Source organism: Protopterus annectens, chromosome 9.part0 (genome assembly GCF_019279795.1).
Source record: "Protopterus annectens isolate FY-2018-M chromosome 9.part0, PAN1.0, whole genome shotgun sequence".
NCBI lineage: Eukaryota > Metazoa > Chordata > Ceratodontiformes > Protopteridae > Protopterus > Protopterus annectens.
In genome coordinates, this window is record NC_056743.1 from 864,915,822 (window position 1) to 864,938,344 (window position 22,523).

Below are 22,523 nucleotides of genomic sequence, written 5' to 3' on the forward strand. Positions count from 1 at the left end.
AACATACCTATCATCTGTCCCTGTGTTGTCAGAATGTCCACAACACCTCCTTTCTTCCTGCCCTTGCAAATTACAGATGATATCAGCCAGTCATTAATGCCTAGCATTAAAATTGCAGAGTTGACACTATTCTTCTAGCTTATCTGTTGGCATGCATTTTCTGTGTAAAGTCTCACACTTCATGATCTTTGGCAAATGCATAATAGTGCAAATGATGTTATACTAATGACTAAGTCTGTAAGAGGAGTAATTAAAATCTGACCCTGAGTGTGTCTTTCTCCCACCATCAATTTTGACTTTGTCTAGATTTGTACTATGAGGTTGAGAGGTACACTATGTGCTCTGTCCCTCTTCCTTATAACTCATGAGCTGTTGCAGGCATTTAATAATGCCCGAGATTCTCTTTATATGTTTAAAAAACACTTGCTGCACTTGGAGTAATGCTGATGCCTTCTGTGGCAAATGGTTGGAAGCCTTTACCCCACTGTAATTTACTTTTTTTCCCCAAGGCTTACATTATATGCCTGGTTTGTAGTGATGGCGCAGAGGACTAGACATCCTCTTTGTGAGGTGGGAGGATACAGGGCTGGAATTGTTTTTATTACTTTCAAGGCACACTGCTTATAGTTTCACTGGTGTCTAGTAGTTCCCTAATCCTTGTTTTTTTTTTATTTTAATAAATTGCCTTTAAGGCACACAGTATAGAGTGACTAGTGCTCCCTCCACCCCATGTCTTCAGAATTATCCCTGAAAGCTGGTTTTCATCTGGCCCAATGTCACAGGCTTTGCTTGTTAGCTTAGGGTATTGTAGAAATATAACAGATATCCCAACTTACTCTCACACCCAAACACAAACACACGTACACATGTACACACACACACACACACACACACACACACACACACACACACACACACACACACACACACACACACACGCACACACACCCACACACACACACACACACACACACACACACACACACACACACACACACACACATACACACACAGCCCTCCACCAGATCACAGTTGAAGGCACACTTGTTCATTCTCCTATACACACACACACACACACACACACGCACACACACACACACACACACACACACACACACACACACACACACACACACACACACACACACCTAACCTACCCCCCTACTACAACCACCCTGGCAAACACACACACACACACACACACACACTCAAATATGCAGCCCAATACACACATGCATACACCCAGTAAGAGTATCTGAATGCTAAACTCCCCAGCACTTAACTCTGCCTAGATGGACGAACACTGCCTTTTGGCCATGTTCATTACCATTAACAACCAAGAGCTGCTGTGCTAATTTATGCAACCAAATAATTTACTGAATTACTCTGCTGTGTAAGCACCTTACTGTAGGTAGTTCTGAGGGGAACACATAAGTAATTGCGCAAAAGCACTGCAGTAGAGCTGCCTCTGAATACAAAAAAGTTACAGCAAGGTGCATACCATATATACACCTCACAGTAACTTTTCTGAATTGAGCCGTGGAATCATACAATCTTTTGCTGTGTTTACCTTAATTTTGTCAGACCCCTCTCTTTTCTTTATTCATCTTCAGTTTTGACACACATTGTGCTGTTTGATTTCTTCCTATTATTCACCTTTCACTTGCTAACTTTCTCTGAATAGCCCTTTTTATGGCATCTTCCACAATCTCTTTAGTTAAACCTGCACTATTTAGTTTTGTGCGACAGTTTGCTACTGTTAGCAGCACACTAAAGCACATATTACTGTCATTCTGTGTCCTTTTGACAGTTATTTTCCATGTGTCTATATTACCTTATCAAAAAACGTCTTCATTGAATGCCATCTTCAACAACCATTAAACATTCAACTCCCAAATCTTCAATGGCTACTTCAGCGAATTTTTTCCCAGTGGAAAAAATGCTTGACTATCATCGAGAATTTGCCCTTTTCCCCACTGCAAGTGTGATCTTAGAGTTGGGCTGTGGGGGTTGAACCCCCCATTTTGTAAGGTTTCAAAGTTTGTTTGTTTTTTTGTTGGACAATTGTTTTTCCCCTGGGAAAAAAATTGCTAAAGTTGCCGTTCAAAGATTTGGGAGTTCGCTGTTTATTGGTCATCGAAGAGGTGTTCAATTACGTTTTTCGATAAGGTAAAATAGACCCATTTTCCATTACTAGTGTTATGTTTAATGCTTGCTGAAAATGCTTAGCAATCTGTTTTATGTTCTTACCAGCTACGTTACATGCAGTTCTGTGTCTTAGCACTTACGTCCATCTACAAACCTTTAGATTTTCAGTATGTCTGTGCAGATATACCCTCAATTTGAAAATGCTTATGTGCTTCACTTGAGTCCATAGCAAGTCCACAAGCTAAATAACACTGAACCACAAAGTGATGAGAAGATAAAGTCAATAATGTGCAATGCTGACTTTTAAAAACTGACTCAGAAACTCCCTAATCTTCTAATCTTATACATTGTTCTTATATCATAAGTGATATCTTTCTTTAATCTGTTTCACAATTCATTACTTTTTAACAGATCAGAATGACACATTTATTAAGCAAGTTAGTGTGTCCTACAAGGTTTTCTCTTTTATAGCTGTTCATTTATTCTCATAATTTATGAGGTTTTTAATTGTTTGTAAAATTTTGAAACCACTTTTAGTGACACTGTCATAGGTTATATCTTAAGTGAAATTCTTTCATTGATATTGCATTTTCTTTTTCTTTCTTTCTCTGCAGAAGCCTTCCTCCTACATTGTGTTACATTAGAGTAGACTACTGAAGTTAGTTAGGCTGAGATTAAAGAATAAATACTACGTGATTCACCAGTGCTAATATTCAGGAGTTCACTTTACAGAGGATTGTTCTATTAGAAAACATGCATTATGCATCATCTTTGAATCGCTGCACCATCAATATGGCTGTTACTTAGTACTGGACTATGTGCTGTTCCTCTGTGAATCCCAGCCTTACTGGTCAGCAGTTCAGTCTGCAGAAGACATCTATTTTATCTTCCCATAAACTAAAAAGTCAGAATGAAACCACTCAGATGGCCTTCAGCCAGTAGTGAAACTCAACGATTAGACTCAGGCTGTAAATGTTCCTGATACTGTAAAATCCACATACACTTTAAAGTTTTGCTTTTTCATTCTGCAAGTCCAGCAAAGTAGTAAAGGCAATCAGCAAAATGAAATGCAGTCAACCAACAGATACACAAAATAAATTCTATGATTCAGAGATGAGTTTCAAAAACATACTGTACACACTCAGGCTCTGTTACTAAACAAGGACATGTAAATTGCACACCAGCCAGGTATATTCCAGACATAATTGGCTGTGCTACTGTGGACATGCTGAGCAAGGTATTTACTCCATCAGCAGAGCTGATTGGTGGCATTGAGATGGAGACAGGCTCGCATTGGGTGATGGAGCGGATGAGGAGGAGGGAAACAGGTTGTGCTCATTAGCAGGGAAGCAGCCAATCAGTTTCAACTTGGCAAATGCAGTCCGCCAATCCATAATTGAGTAGTGGGCCTCATGTGATAGGTTAGAGGCTGGTAAGCTAGGTCCCTAATTGGATGAGCCTGCATTATAGCTGACGCAAGAGGGCTGGAGGGGGGCAGGCTATGGGCTACTGAGGTAATTGCGTATCGATGTAGGATGACTGGATGTGGGTCATGACATGTAGGTGTTGTAGGTGGGAGGGATCAGGGGGTGTCAGTTCTTAGCGGCGGGAGAAAAAATGGGTGTGGTAAAGAACAAGAGAGAGGGTGTAATAGGGTAATAGGAAAGTGCGGGAAATGGATATGGCCAATCCAGGGATCCTTGGGCTCATTTTAGCTCATTTTAGTGAGTCTTATTACATGGTGTTTATTTTACTCTGTAGCAATTTGGTTCCACACTCTAATATTACCTGATCCTTTTTCCATAAGTTACAGAGTCACACGTCTTGCTGAGTTTCTTATATGTTTTAATTTTTTGTTTAATTTCAGACGTGTCCGTTGCAAAAAAACACATCTGTCTAGTTACCATTCAACATGCTTGATGTACCCCTTATCATTTTACACCCTAACTCATCAATGTAGCCTAAACAGCTTTTGAGCATATACTACAGAGTTACAGATCCTTTTCATATGGTTATTCAAGTCTTTACTGTTATTTTTATTTTTACTATTTTTTGCACTGTTATCCCCTTTTTAGAGAATCACTGGTTGTCTACCGATTCATGTAGTGTCAGAATGTAAAGGATTTTGCTTACATCGGAGTAGTTTACAAGGCCAGCAGCCCTAGTTTGCATGCCTTAGCTCATGCTATTCCTTTCAACTATTCTCTTTCCCTTTCCACATCGCATGCAAATCTCAGAAGCTATCTTCACCCCTGTTGGCTGACATCTCAGCACTCACCCATTCAGCACTCATGAGTGCTGTTACACCATGCCCTTCATCCTTCCCTTTGCCTCCTCCTCTTTGCTCAAAGCTCACCATTGCTGGGCAGGCAATCATTACCATAGAGAAGGCCCAATCATATCTACACTCCCCCCCAAAACTTCTGTACATATCAACCTCACTCACTCCCAAAACATTAGATACATCCAAGGACTCCTAGATTGGCCATTCCCATTTCCTGCACTTTTCCATTACCCTATTACAGCCTTTCTCCTGCCCACTTTTTCTCCCGGCACTAAATACTGACATTTTTTATTATTTTTTTTTTTTTTTTTACTACAGAGTTATAGATCTTTTTGTTTCATTGTTATTTCCATTAAAGATGACCTCTGGTTGTCTGCTGCATCAAGTTGGCGTTTAAGCATATACTACAGAGTTACAGATCAATTTAATATGTTTATTTATGCCTTTACTGTTACTTTTACTGTTATTGTTATTTTTACTGTTATTCCCTTTTTAGGGGGATCACTGGTTGTCTACCGTGTCATGCAGTGTCAGAACATAAAAAGATCTTGTTTGCATCGGAATGGTTTGCACAGCCAGCAGCCCTACACTGCATGCCTTAGCTTTTGCTACATCTTTTGGCTATTCTCTGTCCCTTTCCAGTTTTAGAAGCTATCTTCACCCATACTGGCCAAGAGTTCAGCACTCCCCCATCCAGTGCTCACAAGTGCTGTTACACCACGCCCTACATGCCTCCCTTCATCCCCTCCTCTTTGCTCAAAGCCCTCCATTGCTGGGAAGCCAATCATATCCGAAGAGAAGGCCCAATTATCCGAAGAGAAGGCCCAATTATGTCCACACACACACACCCACATCTGCACCTGTCACCCGCGCTCACTCCCACGGCAGTAAACACACCCAAGGATCCCTGGATTGGCCGCACCCATTTCCTGCACTTTTCTTTTACCCTATTATGGCCTCTGTCTTGTTCTTTACCACGCCCACTTATTCTCCCACCACTAAAGACTGACATGACATACACCCCCTGATCCCTCCCCTGTGACCCACACATCATGACCCACATCCAATCATCCCACATCAATGGACAATTACCTCAGTGGCCCATAGCCTGGCCCCTTGTCCCCTCCCCCCGACCCTCCTGCATCAGCCATTATGCAGGCTGGTAAGGCTCATCCAATCAGGGACCTAGCTTACAAGCCTCTAACCTATCACACGAGGCCCCCTACTCAATTATGGATTGGCGGACTGCATCTGCCAAGTTGAAACTGATTGGCTACTTCTCTGCTAATGAGCACAACCTGTTTCCGTCCTCCCCATCCCCTCCGTTACCCAGTGCAAGCCTGTCTACAGCTCAGTGCCACCAATCACAATGAATGAATTTCTCTTTATTTCTTACAGTAATAATTTATATACATAAAGAAGAATGCTGCTTAATGTTATCTAAATTTCACTGCTCACCTACCGTACATTTTTTCCTCTTTTCTTTTGTACTGGAATTGAAATAAATGTAAAATTTACACTCAACAACAGAAGGTCATTTTTATTTTTATTTTTATTTCCTTCATTGCCTAGTATTTGGATTTTTACGAAGGTAAAGCTTACATTCATCTCAAATTAAAATTTCCAACAAAGATCTGGACTATGCAACAATATTACGATTCGTTACAAGTTTCTAAATGGTCTTGGTGCTCGTACTTGTGTCACATTGACCCCTGTAAGGAGGATCAATTCAAAGGTGAGATTATAATCAGTATCAACTAAATCCATCCAGAAAATTCTCAGTTAATTCAAACCTAACACTTTGGCTGCAGATACTCTCCCACCAAATTCCTAAAAATAGCAACTACACCTCTCTTATCCCATCTCCATTCTAAGCAAATGTTCTATATTAGAATCTACAGTCCCCACCTTTTGGAAACAAACTTTTATTCTACCACTGCATAAAGGCAGCAACCTCATAGACATGTCAGACGATCACCCTATAGCAATCATTTCATCTCTTTCTAAAATTCTAGAAAGATACATATATAATCAGGCTGTTCGTTTCCTTCTAGACTACAGTATTCTCTTACCTACACATCACAGATTTAGCCTTAAGCACAGCACAGCAACTGCTTGAGTTTCCTTCCTCAATACTGTTTATCAAGAAAAGAAGCAAAACAAGCTCAAGTCATCCATCTTCCTAGATCGTTCCAAAAGCATTTGATCCCATTACACTTAGTAAATTACTCCATACTCTACCCACATTAGTTTTTTTAACTTCAGTACTTGACTAGTTTAATAGCTTCCTCATAACCAAACCCAGGCAGTAAAATGGTTCTCAGCCTATTCCATATATATGGTAGTAACAAGTAGTGTCCCATAAGGATCTATCCTTGGTCCTTTATTTATCTGTTTATTTATTACATTGGGCACCACATCACTCTCATTCAATATGCCAATAATTTTACTCTGATCTGTCCTACTTCTTCTCTGTTTATACTTCGTACTATTACACAGGAATCTTTCACCTCCATTGAAGTGTGGCTTGCAAACTCACAATTGCTCCTAAATTCAACCAAACCAGAATGCTGCTCTTCATACCATAGTGTCATACTAATAATAATGATCTCAGTCTCACAGTCTTTTCCTCTCAAAGTATTCCACTCGAAGTATTCCCTCAAATTAAGCTATTAGGAATTACCATAGAGGAACAGATCAATTATGACATTCACATAGAAAAGCTGATAAACATCAGAAATTAAGACTACTCTTCATATACTTTGACTTTCTCACTGCACAGTCTCATAAAACCACAGCTTCATCCTACCTCATTCCAAACTTACTCTATGCCTCCCCCAGCCTAACAAACATTAACTCAACATTGATTTGAAAAGTGCATCAGTGCTACAACAAAACAGCAAAATGTAGTGCAAAAATGCCAAATTCAATACATCACTGTATAGTCCTGAAACAATTGCATTGACTTGAGTTCTCAAACTACCCAAGTTTTACAAAGTTAAAATTTTCACAGAACATTATCTTCGCTCCTGATAAATGTCTTCTCCTCCACAACCTCATAGCTTTGCAGAAGCAAACATACTAGTAGTTATGAAATCATTTAAATCCTTTTATGATCCTCGATATTCCAATTATGTTTTAAAGATGTGGAATTCCATACCCTCCACAATTATATTAATATCATCCTACAGCTGCTTTAAAGATAAGTTAAAAACATTATAATGTCTGGCTGTGCAACTGCACCTCTATACCAGGTTAAGGGAAGTATCCCATAATTTTTGTCTCTTTCCACCATCTCCTAATAAACATTATACTTTCTACAATTTCCCTGCAATCTCTACAGTTTCCTTAAGTTTAACTTTATAGATTGTAATGCTCATCATTCCCACTGCATCAGTGGCATTTTGGGTTATCTGTCAAGGTAACCTATTACTGGACAACTTTCAAAAGCTCAGACTACCCTATCTCTTCCTGTGACAACTGATTGGCTAACCATATCTACAGATGGAAGTTTTCACCTGGGACAGGAATTGAGTGTTAAGGCTCTTTCCAAAATCCAAAGAAGAAAGTCCTCTGACTGGACAGGATCCAGTGCTGATTCTTCTGTCTTACTGCTCATATTAGCCCCATTTGGAGACCCTCCTTTCTGTCATTTTATTATCTCTTTATATTTTCATGTTTATATAAAAAATATTTAGTACTTTTTCTGTCAGTATTTCAGTAATCCCTGTGGGAATTTCTGATTGTGTCAGTATATAGCTGTCTTCTATATTTGACAAATGCATGTTTTTACTGTTTCTGAGAAAACTTTCAGTATGTCTCAAGGAAATGCAGTGTGTATGTGTGTTATTACTAGAGGCCTATCTTTAGTTTTGTTACTCTGCTTTATTTTCATCTTTTAGCAAGAAAAAATTGCAGAACTTTACTATATGTGTGACTATACTCAGTGTGTTTTTAACATCAGATTGTGAGTTGACTGTAAATGAAACTGAATATACTAGGGATGTTTTACTCTCTCATTCTTTCTCAGGCATGAAAATATAGTTGAAATTGCCATTAAACATTATTTTATGGCAGATTAACAGGTTTAAAGTCTGTGGAGCTAATTTTTAACATTAGTTTGTCACATTAGTTGCTTTGGTTTTTGGACTTTGTGTACTAGACATTCTTTAACTTCTGTTAGTTGTGAAGGAATTCTAAACAAATTTCCAAATGCTTTTTATGATAATAGCAGTTTTGTAGAGTTTAGTCAGATAGGGGCATACTAAAATACTAGAAACTTTAATTACTTATTGTGATACAATATCCAGTAGTGTAAGTTTTTCTTAATTTTGCTGGTGTTGTCTCCCCTGACTTGATGGATCCTAACTCTGATACCCCCATCAAATCCTACTGCACCTGAAAAAAAAAAAAAAAAAAAAGTATGCTTCAGCATGGGGTTAGTGATTCTGTCAGGGCCACTGCTCAGTCTCCAGACCACTTACCTCCTTCTCTGTCCCCCTCTAGTGTAGCTTTGCCATCCACTATAGGATGGGGGTTAGACCCCCTCCTCTGAGGCTATTCCAGTGCCTAGTTCTGGTATGGGTGATTTCAGTGTTTTAGGTTCAGGGGTAGTCTGGAGTAAGACACTCCTTGCCAAACATAATACTCTGTCCCCAGATACTTTTTTCTAGTAGTGAGGTTCACAAGAAAAAGAAGCAGAAACATGATCATAGAGCTGCTAATAAGACTGTATGTGTTTATAAGGCTGAAGTTGTTTCTTTGGCGAAGAGTGTTCTGCAGCCAGCTAATTGCAATGGCTGTGTTCCCATACATGGTTCTAGTACTAGTCGGATAAGAGACCTTTCTGTTGTTTCAGAGAATGATGAGGAATCTGATGAGGATGATGTTGAATTTTTAGTTTTTACTGAGTCCAGTCACTCTGGATCTTCACAAGGTGAACCTGAGCTTAGGTCTGAAGACGTGTTCACTTTTCCTCAGATTATTGCTATATTTAGTGACATTTTTGCTTGGGAGCAGTCAGGAACTGCCCCAGAGTTACACTGGGTATATGACCTTAGAGAGGATGAGATGTCCAGTTCTGTGTCTACCCCCCCCCCCCCGGCCTTAGAAGATATTTATAAAGCTACCTGCAGGATGCCAGTATGTATTTCAGCAGTCTCTAAAAAGGTTTAGAAAAAATATAGGGTCTCCGATGTAACAGGTCTTTTCTCTTTTGACTGCTGAACTAGCTACTATCTCCCCAGCTACTTTCAAAAATGAAATATTCCTTGTCTTCATCTAATCCAGTGCTCACAGATAAAAAGGATAAATGGTTAGATCTCTTTCTAGTACACTAGGCTTTAGAATGTTAAATTATCAAGACCATGTGTGGAAAGTTACTTTATATTGTGTGTACAATTTTGATGATTTTGTGGCATCCTTACCTGTCTTTTATGAATGAAATTGCTTCTAACTGGACTTAGATTTTGAAATATGCTTTGAGAGGTGTGCTTAAATATGCAGATACTGTCTTAAGATATGTTTCTTCTGTTGTTTTACAATGGTTTGCTTGGTTATGTAATCAGAACTTCTGTAGTTCTTTAAAAGCCGAAATGTTGAATGTACTTTTAAGTTCTACAGATTGTTAAACAGTGGGATGATAGAGGCAAATTAATACATGGGGTATCTAGAATCTTTCATGTACTCAAGTTCTCCCCAAATAAGGTGTCTTTCTTCAAGATGCAAAACAAACTAACAAAAATCCCAGCCAAGCAAAAGTTCGGATCCAAAAGGGAATGGCTGGAGGATAATTTTTTGAAACCATACAAGAGGAGTTTCTTTCTTTAAAAAATAATTAACTCCCTGAAAAGTAGTGACTATGGTGAGTCATATAGCACTCAACCCCCCCCATCCTTCCTTCTCTTGCTCTTTGCCCCAACTCTCTATCTCAACCCCACAACCTGGCTGAAAATAATCTCAGACAAATGGGTGGGTTGTGAGTCTAATTTGGAGAGGATACACTTGGCAGTGGTTAGGAAATCCTTTCCCTTTCACAGAAATTCTCCCAGTTCCATGAAAGCTGTTTCCTTCAGTTCTCCATCACATGGTATGAGCAGGGGCCATAGAACCAGTACCGGTGATACACAAAGGCAAAGAATTTTACTCCAGAACCTTTTTGGTACCAAACATGAGCATTCCTGGAGATCCATCCGAGATTTGTCCTTTCTAAATACTTTTTTGTAAAAGTTCAAAAATTCAAAATGCTCACATTGCAGTTGGTCCTAGTGTTGCTTCCAGACCCCTGTTTCATGGTGACTCAAGATCTCAAGGGCACTTATCATATTCCTATTGATATATCTTGGGCACTTTTACATGAGGGTTGCAGCAGGTATTTAAGGAGGCAAGAAACCCTCAACTTGAAAATCTTACATTTACAAGTGGAGGCGGTTTTCTAGGTGGTATATAACCAATAACAGAGGTCCTGAAAAGGTTTTGACCCCTTTTTGTGAAATATTTGTGTGAACTACTTGGGGATATGATTCTATCAAAGTGCATCTTGCAGCCATCATAGCTTGTCTGCCCATGGACCCCCCCCCCTCTTTTGTCTCTTTTTGTAGTCAGAAACTTCATGAAATGAGTATGGCATATGAGACCCTTTCGAAAGCAAATTCCTCTTCCTTGGCATTTCAACTTTATTTTTGAAAGAATTGACCTTCCCTCCTTTTGAACCTGCTTCTCGGGCTTATTTATTGTCCATTACCTGGAAGACAGTTCTACTCATTGTTCTGATATCTGCAGTTCAAGTCTCTGATCTATAAGCTGTTGGTGGGCCAACCCTATTTGATTTTTCACAGTACAAGATTATGTTAAGCACTAATCCATCATTCATACCTAAAGTTGTTTCTGAATTTACCTTGAATCAAGTCATCACTCTCACAGAGTTTTATTCTGATCCAAAAAAAAAAAAAAAAAAAAAAAAAAAACAATAAGGGAGAAAAGATTTTACATACAGGCTGCAGTCTGGTCCTCCATTCATACCCCCACAAAGCACTACAAACTGGATTCCTTTTCAAGGTCCAGATCAGGCTTTGCTAGGACCATTCTCCAAAGCAATCTAGAACCTTATCCTTCCATATCCCTAGCAGATTAAGCTTTCGGAATATAACCAAAATTCCACTGAGGCAGTGGGAATGATTAAAATAGTACAGCTGCATAAGTCCTATTTTCCTGTAACAGTAGATGTTCGAATTCCTCACTGCCTCAGTGGCAGCACTCACCCTCTCTCTACCAGATTGTGTATAGTTGTGGTGGTTTTCAACCTCATTGATTCATTTGTTGTTGGATTTCGGTTGTATATGATATTGTGACTGGCTGCAAAATTACTTTTACTAGATGTTTCTGGCTTCAGGTACTTTCCTTTCTTTTGTTGAGAAGAAAAAGCATGAACACTCGCTTCCTGTTACAGGTGAAGTCTTCCCTCTCAGAATATGCTCAGCCACTCAGCTGTCACATGAAGAAAGAGGGAGGAGTTTATTAGCTTTTCAAAGCTGGCTAGTACTGATAGATGGGGGCAGATAACCCAAAATGCCACTGAGGCAGTGAAGAATTCAAACATCAACTGTTACATGGTAAGTAGGACGTATGCAACTGTACTTATCTCGACAAATTCATAAATGTAACTTTTTTCTTTCCCTAACATTACTTAAAACAATTCTATTCATCTAATACTCATCATCATTCCTCTTGCCTATAAAATCTTGATCATTCCTCCAAAAGCTTTATCTAAAAGAATTTTCTCTCTCCAAATGGTGTCACTGTTTATTATCTGTCTTCCCTTACAGTCTTTTGCTTCCTCCTGTCATACTTCTTATCTGTCTATATAACTGCATTTCTGACTTAATAATTCAACTCAAACTAATGCGTGTAAATTCTCTAACTATATTTCCATCTGTACATTAATCAAGCTTGTATGTACATTTCTTTCTTTTTATTGTTATGCTAGCTGTATTTTAGAAATCTTAAACTTAAAATTTTATACATTTTTTTGGAGTTTTTCTTCCCGAGCTTCTGCTGAAAATTAATCCTGTATGGCTCAGTCAGATCATCCTAGTTACCAAATTCAATAAATAAATAGTACTTTCCATGCTAGTGCAATTCAGTGTGCACACAGTATCTGTAATAAGATGCCAAATAGATGATTAGCATTGGAGCATGTACAATATATATATATATATATATATATATATATATATATATATATATATATATATATATATATAGATATAGTCCAGAAATCAAGAAAATCCAGCACTCACAAATAAGTATTCAATAAATGTTCAAAACCCTGTAAACCATGCATCAGGGTAAAAGGGACCCAAAAAACACACTTAAATAAGTGTATCCAAACTTTTAATCCAGTGGAACAAACATTCAGACAACTTACATAGCAGCCATTTGGCTTCTGCAACACAGACCAGTGACCGGTTTCGCCCCCTGGCATCATCAGTATGGTTAAAAGTTTGGACAGACTTATTTAAATCTGTTTTTTTTTGGATCCCTTTTACCCTGATGCATGGTTTACAGGGTTTTGAACATTTATTGAATACTTATTTGCAAGTGCTGGATTTTCTTGGTTTCTGGACTGTGTATGCATTCCAAGCACTGCATTTCGGTTTGGCGTGAACCTTTTTCCTGTGTTTGCTCATATATATATATATATATATATATATATATATATATATATATATATATATGTATGTGTGTGTTATATCGATGCATGTTATTTTTGTAAAGTTTACTCTGTCAATTTGTTTGTGCTTTCATTTTCAAACTTGATTTACTTCAGCATCTGATAAATTCTTCTACTGACTACCTAATATTTAAGCCTTTTTTTATTATATATCTGTCATTCGGGGGATTTGACATATAGATCACACGGCTTGCTCATTCTCCTACCATTTCCAGTATAATCTCTAATGTTCTTGTATTTATTTTTCCATTGTGATATTTCATGTAATCTGCAGTGGTTGTCTAAAACAGGGCATTGTTGGTTTTAAGCTGGCAATGTGTACATGATGGAAGTGGATGGCAGGACATGCATGTGTGTGTGTAGGGCTGAAGTGTGTAAGAGAAAATGCTCATAAGAACGACTGAATTACAGGTTTGTTTTTCAGCCTTTTAGCTGCTTTCCTTCCAAGACCACTGAACAGTAGAGTCTGGAAATTTGCCCTTATTACACTGTTGTGAGATCTTGGCATTGTTATATATAATTAGCAGGGCTGTAGTTAGTGCATGGAGCTTGCCCCTACAAAAAATATATATATTTTTTTATTTTTTTGTCTATGTAAGTTTTGACCTTTTTAAATTCGATCTAAAATTATTGCTATTTTTATATTTGCACAAGTGACAGATCACTAAATACACAAAATGCTTGTCTAAGTGTGATTAAAGGCCCTGATCTTATACAGTGTCAACTTGCTGCACTGGATTTCTGAATTACTAACTTTTAACATGGTGTTTATAGGTTATGCACAACACCTGTCTTATGCAGTGTGCTTGCCTTTAACATCTGATAAGAATTCTTTGTTTATACAAAAAAAAAAAATCACTTCAGGTTATGCACTTACCCTTGATTTTCCTATTTGATATCCTCCATATGGCAACTCCAGACTTGTTTTGTAGGATTCTTATGATTTAGAATACTTTATTCACACTATTTATATTTCATTTAGCTGTTCCAAGGCAGCAGTAACCTTTTCATGGCAAAAGGTCTTCAAGATATCAGGTCACTTGTCACCAAGCGGGCTGTTAGTTGCACAAACTCACATAGATGCCAGCATAATACATCATGCTCATGTTTATGTAGGTCTTACCATGTCCTCATACATGATGTCATACATAAAGTCTGTCAGCATCGTCTCCCAGCTTTCAATAAGAGGTAGGCACTACAGAACCTGATCTGACTTCTGCCTCCTGAAAGAAGAGAGTAGGCTCATAGCTGCTCACCCTCCTCCTTTATGGCCATGCCCCCCTGAGCTGTATTCCTACAGTTCCAGTTAAGTGATATCCTCCCCACACCACCTGGTGTCCCCATCCTGGCATACCTATACCATCCAGATTACTGGAAAAGCACCCCTGCTAGAGCGGTGCCCTAGGCAGCCACCTAGTTGGCCTATGCCTAAGGCCGGTTATGACCCCTTGTATGTGAAAGTGATGACTTACATGTACATCACAACCATTTCAGGTTATGAAAACCAACAGGGGCAAACTGATTGCCCTTGTCAGTGTTCTTGTTGAGATTCTTGTTATCAGCCCTTGCATTTGTTGCCTGAGTGAATGCTGGTACATTTGTAGCTGGTGCTAAAGGAGAGGGGTATACTGACTAATACCATTGCTAAAACGTGGATGCTTGCATGGTTTGGCTCCTATATATACAAAATTCCAGAAGTGAAGATAGGAAATCAAGCATCCATCACAGAATACAACAAGATGAAAGCATTTTCATACAGACACTGCATGGTAAAGCCATGGTCTGAAGAACTATGGTGTGGGATAGGTTTGCCTGAAGAAGCAAGGGGCCTGTAAAGGTAGCGGGATAGGAAGAAAACAGAAACCAGATATAAAAAATAATAAAATAACCAGCTGCTGTATTTCAGTCGTTGTTGTTGTTGTTATGGTTGCTGCAAGTAATATACCATACATAATTCTGAGCTTGCTTTGTAGTAGTGAGTATCTGAGACAGAATGTAATTGGACAGCTGTAGCTTGGAATAATTATTTTTACCAATCATCACTAAGCAACAACAGCATGATTAGAATACATATTATATAACAGGCTTACTATGGTCATTTGAAATTATGCTGTTTTCTGCTTTTGCAGATACTCCCAGTCCAGGAGCTCTGGTTCCAGTGGAAGAACAAGGATTTGGCAACACTTTGAGTTCTGACAAAAACCTTCAGAGATGCCCTTCATCAGCCTCAGCCAAAGGGCAAAGTATAGGTATGATCACTTATTTCATTTTAAGTTTCAATGCAGCCAGCAGCACTGGTCAGATGTGTATTCTTATGTACTATAATACTTAACATGAATTCACTTTTAACACTAGATGAGTGGTCTTCCTATCTGAAGTTGTACAATCCCATTAACATTTAAAACACTTGCATTATGGCCAGGTCAGATATGTGCAAGCCTTCCAGTGCTGAGCACCTATTTGGTCACTAAGCACTGGTGAACTGCTACAATGCGACCATTTAAAGGCTAATGAAGGATTACACTAAACGTCTCTGTACATATTTATCAAAGTGCACAAACTCATTTTCTACTAATTGCTTTTTTGGCAGCCATCATAATTAGAGACAGCAAGGTCTTACCATGTCTAGGCAATTCCGATTCTGTATCCTAGCTCAGAAAAATCATCTCCTCCATCACACCAATCTGCCCACCCAGCATCAACAGCAGTGCATCCCGCAGGAAATCCTCAAAGTCCGCCAACTCACTGCATTCCCAGGAAATATGTCCCCAGTTACCTCTTTCTTCCCCATCACACCTCCAACATTTGCTGTCTACCTGAGGAAAAATTCTCTGGAGTGAATCTAGTAACAGAGATAAAACAACTGGAACTGAGATCTTTCAAAAAAGGTAGGAGGAAACTACATATGAAAAACTGGGAATTGTGGCAACAATACATACATGGGAGGAATGAGGTTTAAAAGAAGTCAAGACACAAATGAGCTATGTAATGTTTGACTGAAAATGATTGGGTAGATTATAAATCATATGAATTGTTTGCAGCTGGGAGTGTGTCAGTATGGTTTGTGATGTAAAATGCTTGTGACTAGGATTGTGTCTGTGTGGTTTGTTTTCATTTATATAAATGTATGATCGCTTATGTCCTAAGTGATGGTTTAATAACGATATTTCTTGTTTAAAAAAAGTAGAAGGAATTGAATAATTTATGTAATGTTGCTTAGGTTACATGATATATAGGAATACAGTATATATATATATATATATATATATATATATATATATATATGAAGCATAGTGTTAGCACATTCTAATTACTTTTATATAGATGTAAATGTGCCTATGTCACAAGTGATAATTCAGTAATGGTGTTTAAAAAAAATGCTCAAACTCAAACTTCTGACTGAGACAAGGTTGTAAACGTTGATCTGAAGGAATTCCAAATCCAGTTTTTAACTTCTGTATCCTTGCTAATAGTCCCTTTTCAATGATCTCATTCAGTAAGTTGGACATTTAGTATAATTTCCAAAATTGCATATGGCTGCTTCACAAAATTAAAAGGCACTGACAATTTAGTTGGGTGTGTGGACCTTGAGGCAATGGTCCATCACACAGTTTGCCAGTGAAAAGCCTGCTTGTTTAGTTTGCAACAGGAATTACAGCTGACTCATAATGATTCCACTGCATCTTTTAATCTCTGTACTATAACATTGTGAAAAACTTTAGTGGTGCAGTGACCTCCATATTACCAAGAAATCTAACAGCCTACATAGACACATGACTCAACTGATGCTCGTCATCTTCATCACTATATGAGCCACGATACTCTGTTGTCCATCTGATGACAGTGTACAAAGTTCATGGGAAGGTCTTAACAGTAAACTGCTAGCTGAATTGTGAATAAACATGTATACTGTCTGCTTGCACAATTGTCTTTAGTGGCATGGCAATTCTACAGCAGATGGCAGTATATGTGGTTGAGAAAGAGCTGGACATTTGGCTTACCTATACTGAACACCCTTTGAGGGTATAGTAGATTCACTCATGCAGCCAGTCATCAGGCCACCAAAGGAATGGACATTCTTATACCACTAGCCATTCTTATCCATCTGTTGGTGATGGGTCTGAACCACATCCTATCCCTCTCCCGTATTCTCCCCCCATTACTGCATATTGACCCATAACTTGTGTTGTGAGGGAATGCAACCCCCCAAGACACTCTTTTAAAACCACTGTTACAGACAATATGCTACATAATTTCCTTACTCAACATAATATTTGCAGGTCCAAACAAATACAGTGAATCTTGAGTCGATTTTAGATCAGTTTGGTGAGAACAAAAGAAATTGGTTAGATATGCTCCATAACCCAAGATTCCTTGACAAAAGACTGTTTGAAATATATTATTAGTCCACTCAGATGGACAGCCTGAAGACAGGGTACAAGAGCTATGAAAGGGCCAAAAAAAGCAGAAAGATTTATATGAAGGTGACAATCTAAAACAGTATGTCCATGTCCTAGAGGTCTAGCTTGCTAAAATCTGATCCTGCTGTGATTAAGGTGTCAAACCTCTAATGTCTGGAGGAAATCCTTTCTCTCGACTTGATCACTTCAGAAGATTTCCTGTATTAAGGTACCTTTAATACTATTCACTGAAACAGTAATCACCATCAATTAATGAGGTTTGGTAATACTCATAAGCTTTTTTTAAACCTATTTGTAATAGGGTCAAGACAGTTGGTCAGGTAACAAGACAGCGGGTGTATGAAAATCAGGCTGGTATTTTCTTCAGCAGCAAAAAATGCAAGGTGAGTCTCTGATTGTTTGAAAACAAACTCTTGTATCTATTTAATCAAAATTAAGGTAAGGTTTATGACCTGTTTAAGACTAATAAAGACACTTAAAAGCCTTTATGTAGAGTAACTATGTCTCTGAGGAGAGCAGGAAAACAAAGGCTGTTCACAACACAATATCAGTAGGTCTGAAATTCTATGAGCCTGAGAAAATGAAATAAAAGCATTTAAAAAAATAAAGCAAGACATGGCTCATGACTCATGCAAATCAGTACAAATGTCAAGTGCTTTAAAATAAAATATAAGCACCAAACCATAAATAAATCAACTGCTTCATGTTCAAAACACAAAATGCCTCTAACAGAAGTATTCATTTTTCCAGTGTTATTTGCTGGTAGTTTTTCTTCATAGGATCAAAGGATCATAGGAAGTTACTAGGCTATTGGGCCTGAGGCCTTTATAAGCCTAGCCAAGAGTTTAGCCTATGTTTAGACAAGTCAGCACCCAATGCCCCTGTTCAGCAGGGACGCAGGTGGAATCCCAGGGACGTATTTTCTGTTTCCCATCCAGTTATTCAGGTTGCGCTTAAAAAGGGGTAAACAGGTACTCTGCTTGTCATGGAGAGGGAGTCTATCCCACAAATGGGGGAGCTTCTGTGACACAAATATGTCCTGCCAACAAGTCCTGTTGATATCACAGACCAGATTGAGGCCAGGCATGCAGGTTACTCGAGTGGAGCTTGACTTGTGGATATGCAGCAGTCCCATCCAGGCGTGGTCCGAGATTGCCTTGTATACCAGACAGAGGTCACCTCTGAGGAGTCTGTATGAAACTGAGTAGAGGGATAGGGTTTTTAGCCTATCTGTGTATGATAGATTTCTGAGGCCCTGGATTCTCCTGGTGAGGAATCTCTGTGGTCTTTCCATCTGCTGCATGTGCTTTTACTGTACATGCCGAATGGGAGTTGTACTCAATAATGGGCCTTATAAGGGAAGAATATAAGGATGTTATGACCTCCTTGTCCTAGATGAGATACCCTTACTAATGAGGTGGGCCATGTAGAAAGCTTTCCATACAATGGAAGCATCATGATGGTCAAAAGTCAGGTTGCTATCAACCTGGGTGCCCAAATCTCTCATGATGATTGCGTGCTTAAGACATTGTTATTATTGTAATAATTTGTGGGGATGTCACTCTCAACAAAGGGGATGATGATGGATTTTTTGGTATTTCAGCTTGAGGTCATGTTTCTGGCACCAGTCATTTGTTTGTGTGAGACCCTCTTGGAGGATGTGCACATCACTAGGGAAATTGATGACAGCGCCCAGCTTGCAGTCATCTGCAAACTTGGTCAGCCATAGCCCACTGGTTTTGGCCTGCACCTCAGAAAAGTATATCCCAAATAACAGAGGCCCCTAGACTGAATCCTGGGGTACACCGCTCATTACGGGTCTACTGCTTGAGGTGGCTTCCCCTATTTTGACTAGGTGGGTTCTATCAGTGAGCCAGTTGGCTACCCATCTAGTAACATATGGATTGATGCCTAGTTGAGAGAGTTTATCTATTATGCCCAAGTGGGAAATGGTGTCGAAGGCTTTGGCCAGGTCAAGGTAGGCAGTGTACACAGTCTTCCTCTCATCCATGGCTTTGGTGACTGTCTCAAAGAAGTCAACCAAATTTAACAGACATGACCTCCCCTTGATATAGTCAAGCTGTGTGAGATCGAGAATTTGGAGGTTGCCAATGTCCTTGTTAATGAGGTCCATGATAATCCATTCCAGGGCCTTGCAGATCAGGCTAGTTAGGTCAATGGCCTGTAATTTCCCAGCTCGGTGGATGCTCCACCTTTGTGCAAAGGGATGACAGTGGCTGTTCTCCACTTAGCTGGGACAAAGCTAGTACTCAGGCTTTGGTTGAATAGGGCACCTAGTGGTGCTGCAAGTTCCTGCCCAAGTTCATGTAGGATGCAGCCTGGGATGTTATTGGGTCCCATGGAGGCTATATTTTTTGCCTTCCAGAGAGCAGTGATGACCTGTTCCGTAGATATAAGGGGAAGGTGGCAGGTACTGGGAATGTCCTGATTTACTGATGGGGGAACAGAGGGGTGAAGTTTTCCCTGAATCTGCCGGCCAGCAAGTTTACTATATCTATGGCATTTGTATATGTGATGTCCTTGACCACCAATTCTAAACAGATATGGGTGCTTCCTTTGAGATTGCAGACATGTGAAGAAGGCCTTATGATTGTCTCTAGTAGATGTGGCCAATTTGGACTCAAAGTTTGCTTTGGAGGATTTCACTAGTGCTCTTATTTGCTTGTTCAGGCTAAGGAGAGATTGCTTCCAATTGGGCACCTGCTCCTTCTTGGTCCTGGACAACAATTTGTTCCTTTTGTTATAGAGTTTATTTATTGCAGATGTCCACCAGACAGGTTTAGACTTCCTTGCAGAGGATGATTTAGTCCTGTTAGATATTCCTGATTCCATTCATCTATATAAATGATCGTATATTGCTTTGGTGTAGTTTTGGATACTGGTGCCAGTTCCTAGAGAAAGGGAAGTGGCTGTGAAGCTGTTTATACCATCCCTCAGAAGGCTGTAATCAGCTTTGGAGTAGTTTTTTTGTTTGACCCTAGCTAGAGGGGGTGTCAGGGGAGATGGTGACTTTGGCTTTACAGTCAGATCGTACCAGGAAGTATAATACTGCAGGGATGCTGCAGTGGTTACTCATGTTGGTTAATAACAAGTCCAAGATATTATCACATCTTGTGAGGGTATCAGCTAGCTATTCCAAGGCATTATATTATTATTATTATAGCCAAAAAATGAAACACTCTGCCCACAAATATAATAGCCATCACTACCTTGACCCAGTTCACACTTCCAATGAAGTTGGACCTATAATTGTAACTCACCAGGATAGATTACCTCCATCCTACGTCTGCTCAATCATAATAACCTTCCCTCCAATACTGTCAGGTAGTTAACCTGATTTTTTTTTTCAGTTTAAATAGTCTCTTTCATCATACTTCATATCCTAATCTTCCTTCCACACTTAATCCTTTGCTTAATTGTTTAATGTTATCTCTGAGTAGATATTCTATAACCAGAATGCTTAATGGTGTCTTCCTATAATCAGTGTAAACTTATCTATGTTTCTTTATCTTGTGTTATCACTTAATTTTTGAATCATAAATGACTTCTGGTATATGAAAATGTAAATGTCACTCTTCTGTAACTATAAAGTTGTACTATGTCAAATCTTGTCTTTGTAATATGTGTAGCATTTCTCCCTGGGCCTCAGCTGAAAAAGGACTTGTGTCCAGTCGGACTTTCCCAGTAAATAAATGTAAAATAAATAAATAAATTTGCATTGACAAAATCGAAGAATCACTGGGCATTTGTGTTCTGGCATGAGTAGTTCTTCCAATCTATGTTTGGGTAATTAAAGTCACTCAGGATCAAGGTAAAGGGTTGAATTTTGATAGATTGATAGGTTCAGATAGGTGGATTGTTTATCTTGAGTCAGATTTGGGAGCCCATTTGTATTGATGCATCATTCTGGGTGAAGGTAGGTTGCTGCTTAAGGCTGGGGACATACCTGCCTGAGGCACATATTCAGTGAGTTCAATCATGTCTCTCTTCACATAGTCCAGGGAGGTACATCTGAAGTCATTCATGCCAACATCGGCTATGACAGAGTCATAACAGTACCTGTTTTGAGAGACTTGAATGCGTATGTGATATGGCGGATGCTGGCCCCTGACAGACAACTAACTGTGACTTTCCCCTTGGGTTTTATTGACTTCTGTAATCTATTTCTTTCATTGATCTTAATATGTCTATCTATCTCTATTAAATCAAGCAACTCTTCTCTTAGCTCATTTTCTTCTAAACTGAGGGCACATTTTTTTGTTCTTCATTTCCCGTGGGCATTCTATAGAAAGTTCTGTAGCATCTTCCTGTGGCACATTCTCTTCAATTTATTCCTGTTCCATCTGTTGTTCTGTCATACAGAAACTCACTGGCCTATCACTTCTCAACACTGACTGCATCAAAGTTGCCACAGTTTCCTGTTCCTTCCTTTGCTGTCCAGGTTCAAGTGAACGTTTATACTGGTTTCCTCTGCAAGGCTCCAAAATATCTTCATAGGGCAACTGACCAGTTGCTTCCCATTCTACTGGTTATTCCTTAATTTGGATGTCCATCGCTGTATCCTGATGCGGTACTTTTTAAGTTAGATTTTCTACACTGAATCCTTCACTTTGCAGGTACTCCTGAATCATGCATCCAAAAATAGTGTACTGTAGTACATTGACAACAAGAGAAGAAGATATCATGGAAATCATATTTTAAGTTCTGACAAAAGACCAGGTAGCAAACAGAAGTACTTAATCAGCTGATGCCTTTAAGAGGTCATGGGTTAAACCAATATGGGAGAAATGGGGTGCTGTGGGGTAGCTGGTGGATGATAGCTGCAACAAACAGCTGACTCAGTCCTTTTGCCTAATTTCTGACTCTATTAACTTTTGTTTTTAAAGAATTTTATTTATTTATTAGCAGTCTGATGAAT

At 39.0% G+C, this 22,523-nt stretch overlaps 1 protein-coding gene across 2 annotated transcripts in view; it reads left to right on the forward strand.

Moving 5' to 3' along the window:
* AGAP2 (ArfGAP with GTPase domain, ankyrin repeat and PH domain 2) overlaps window positions 1–22,523 on the forward strand; it is an 823,589-nt gene that overhangs the window by 723,176 nt on the left and 77,890 nt on the right. For both annotated transcript variants that reach the window (XM_044083585.1, XM_044083586.1), the window contains exon 12: window positions 15,293–15,412. In XM_044083585.1, the coding sequence (XP_043939520.1) occupies window positions 15,293–15,412 (120 nt within the window). The remainder of the gene's footprint in view (window positions 1–15,292; window positions 15,413–22,523) is intronic.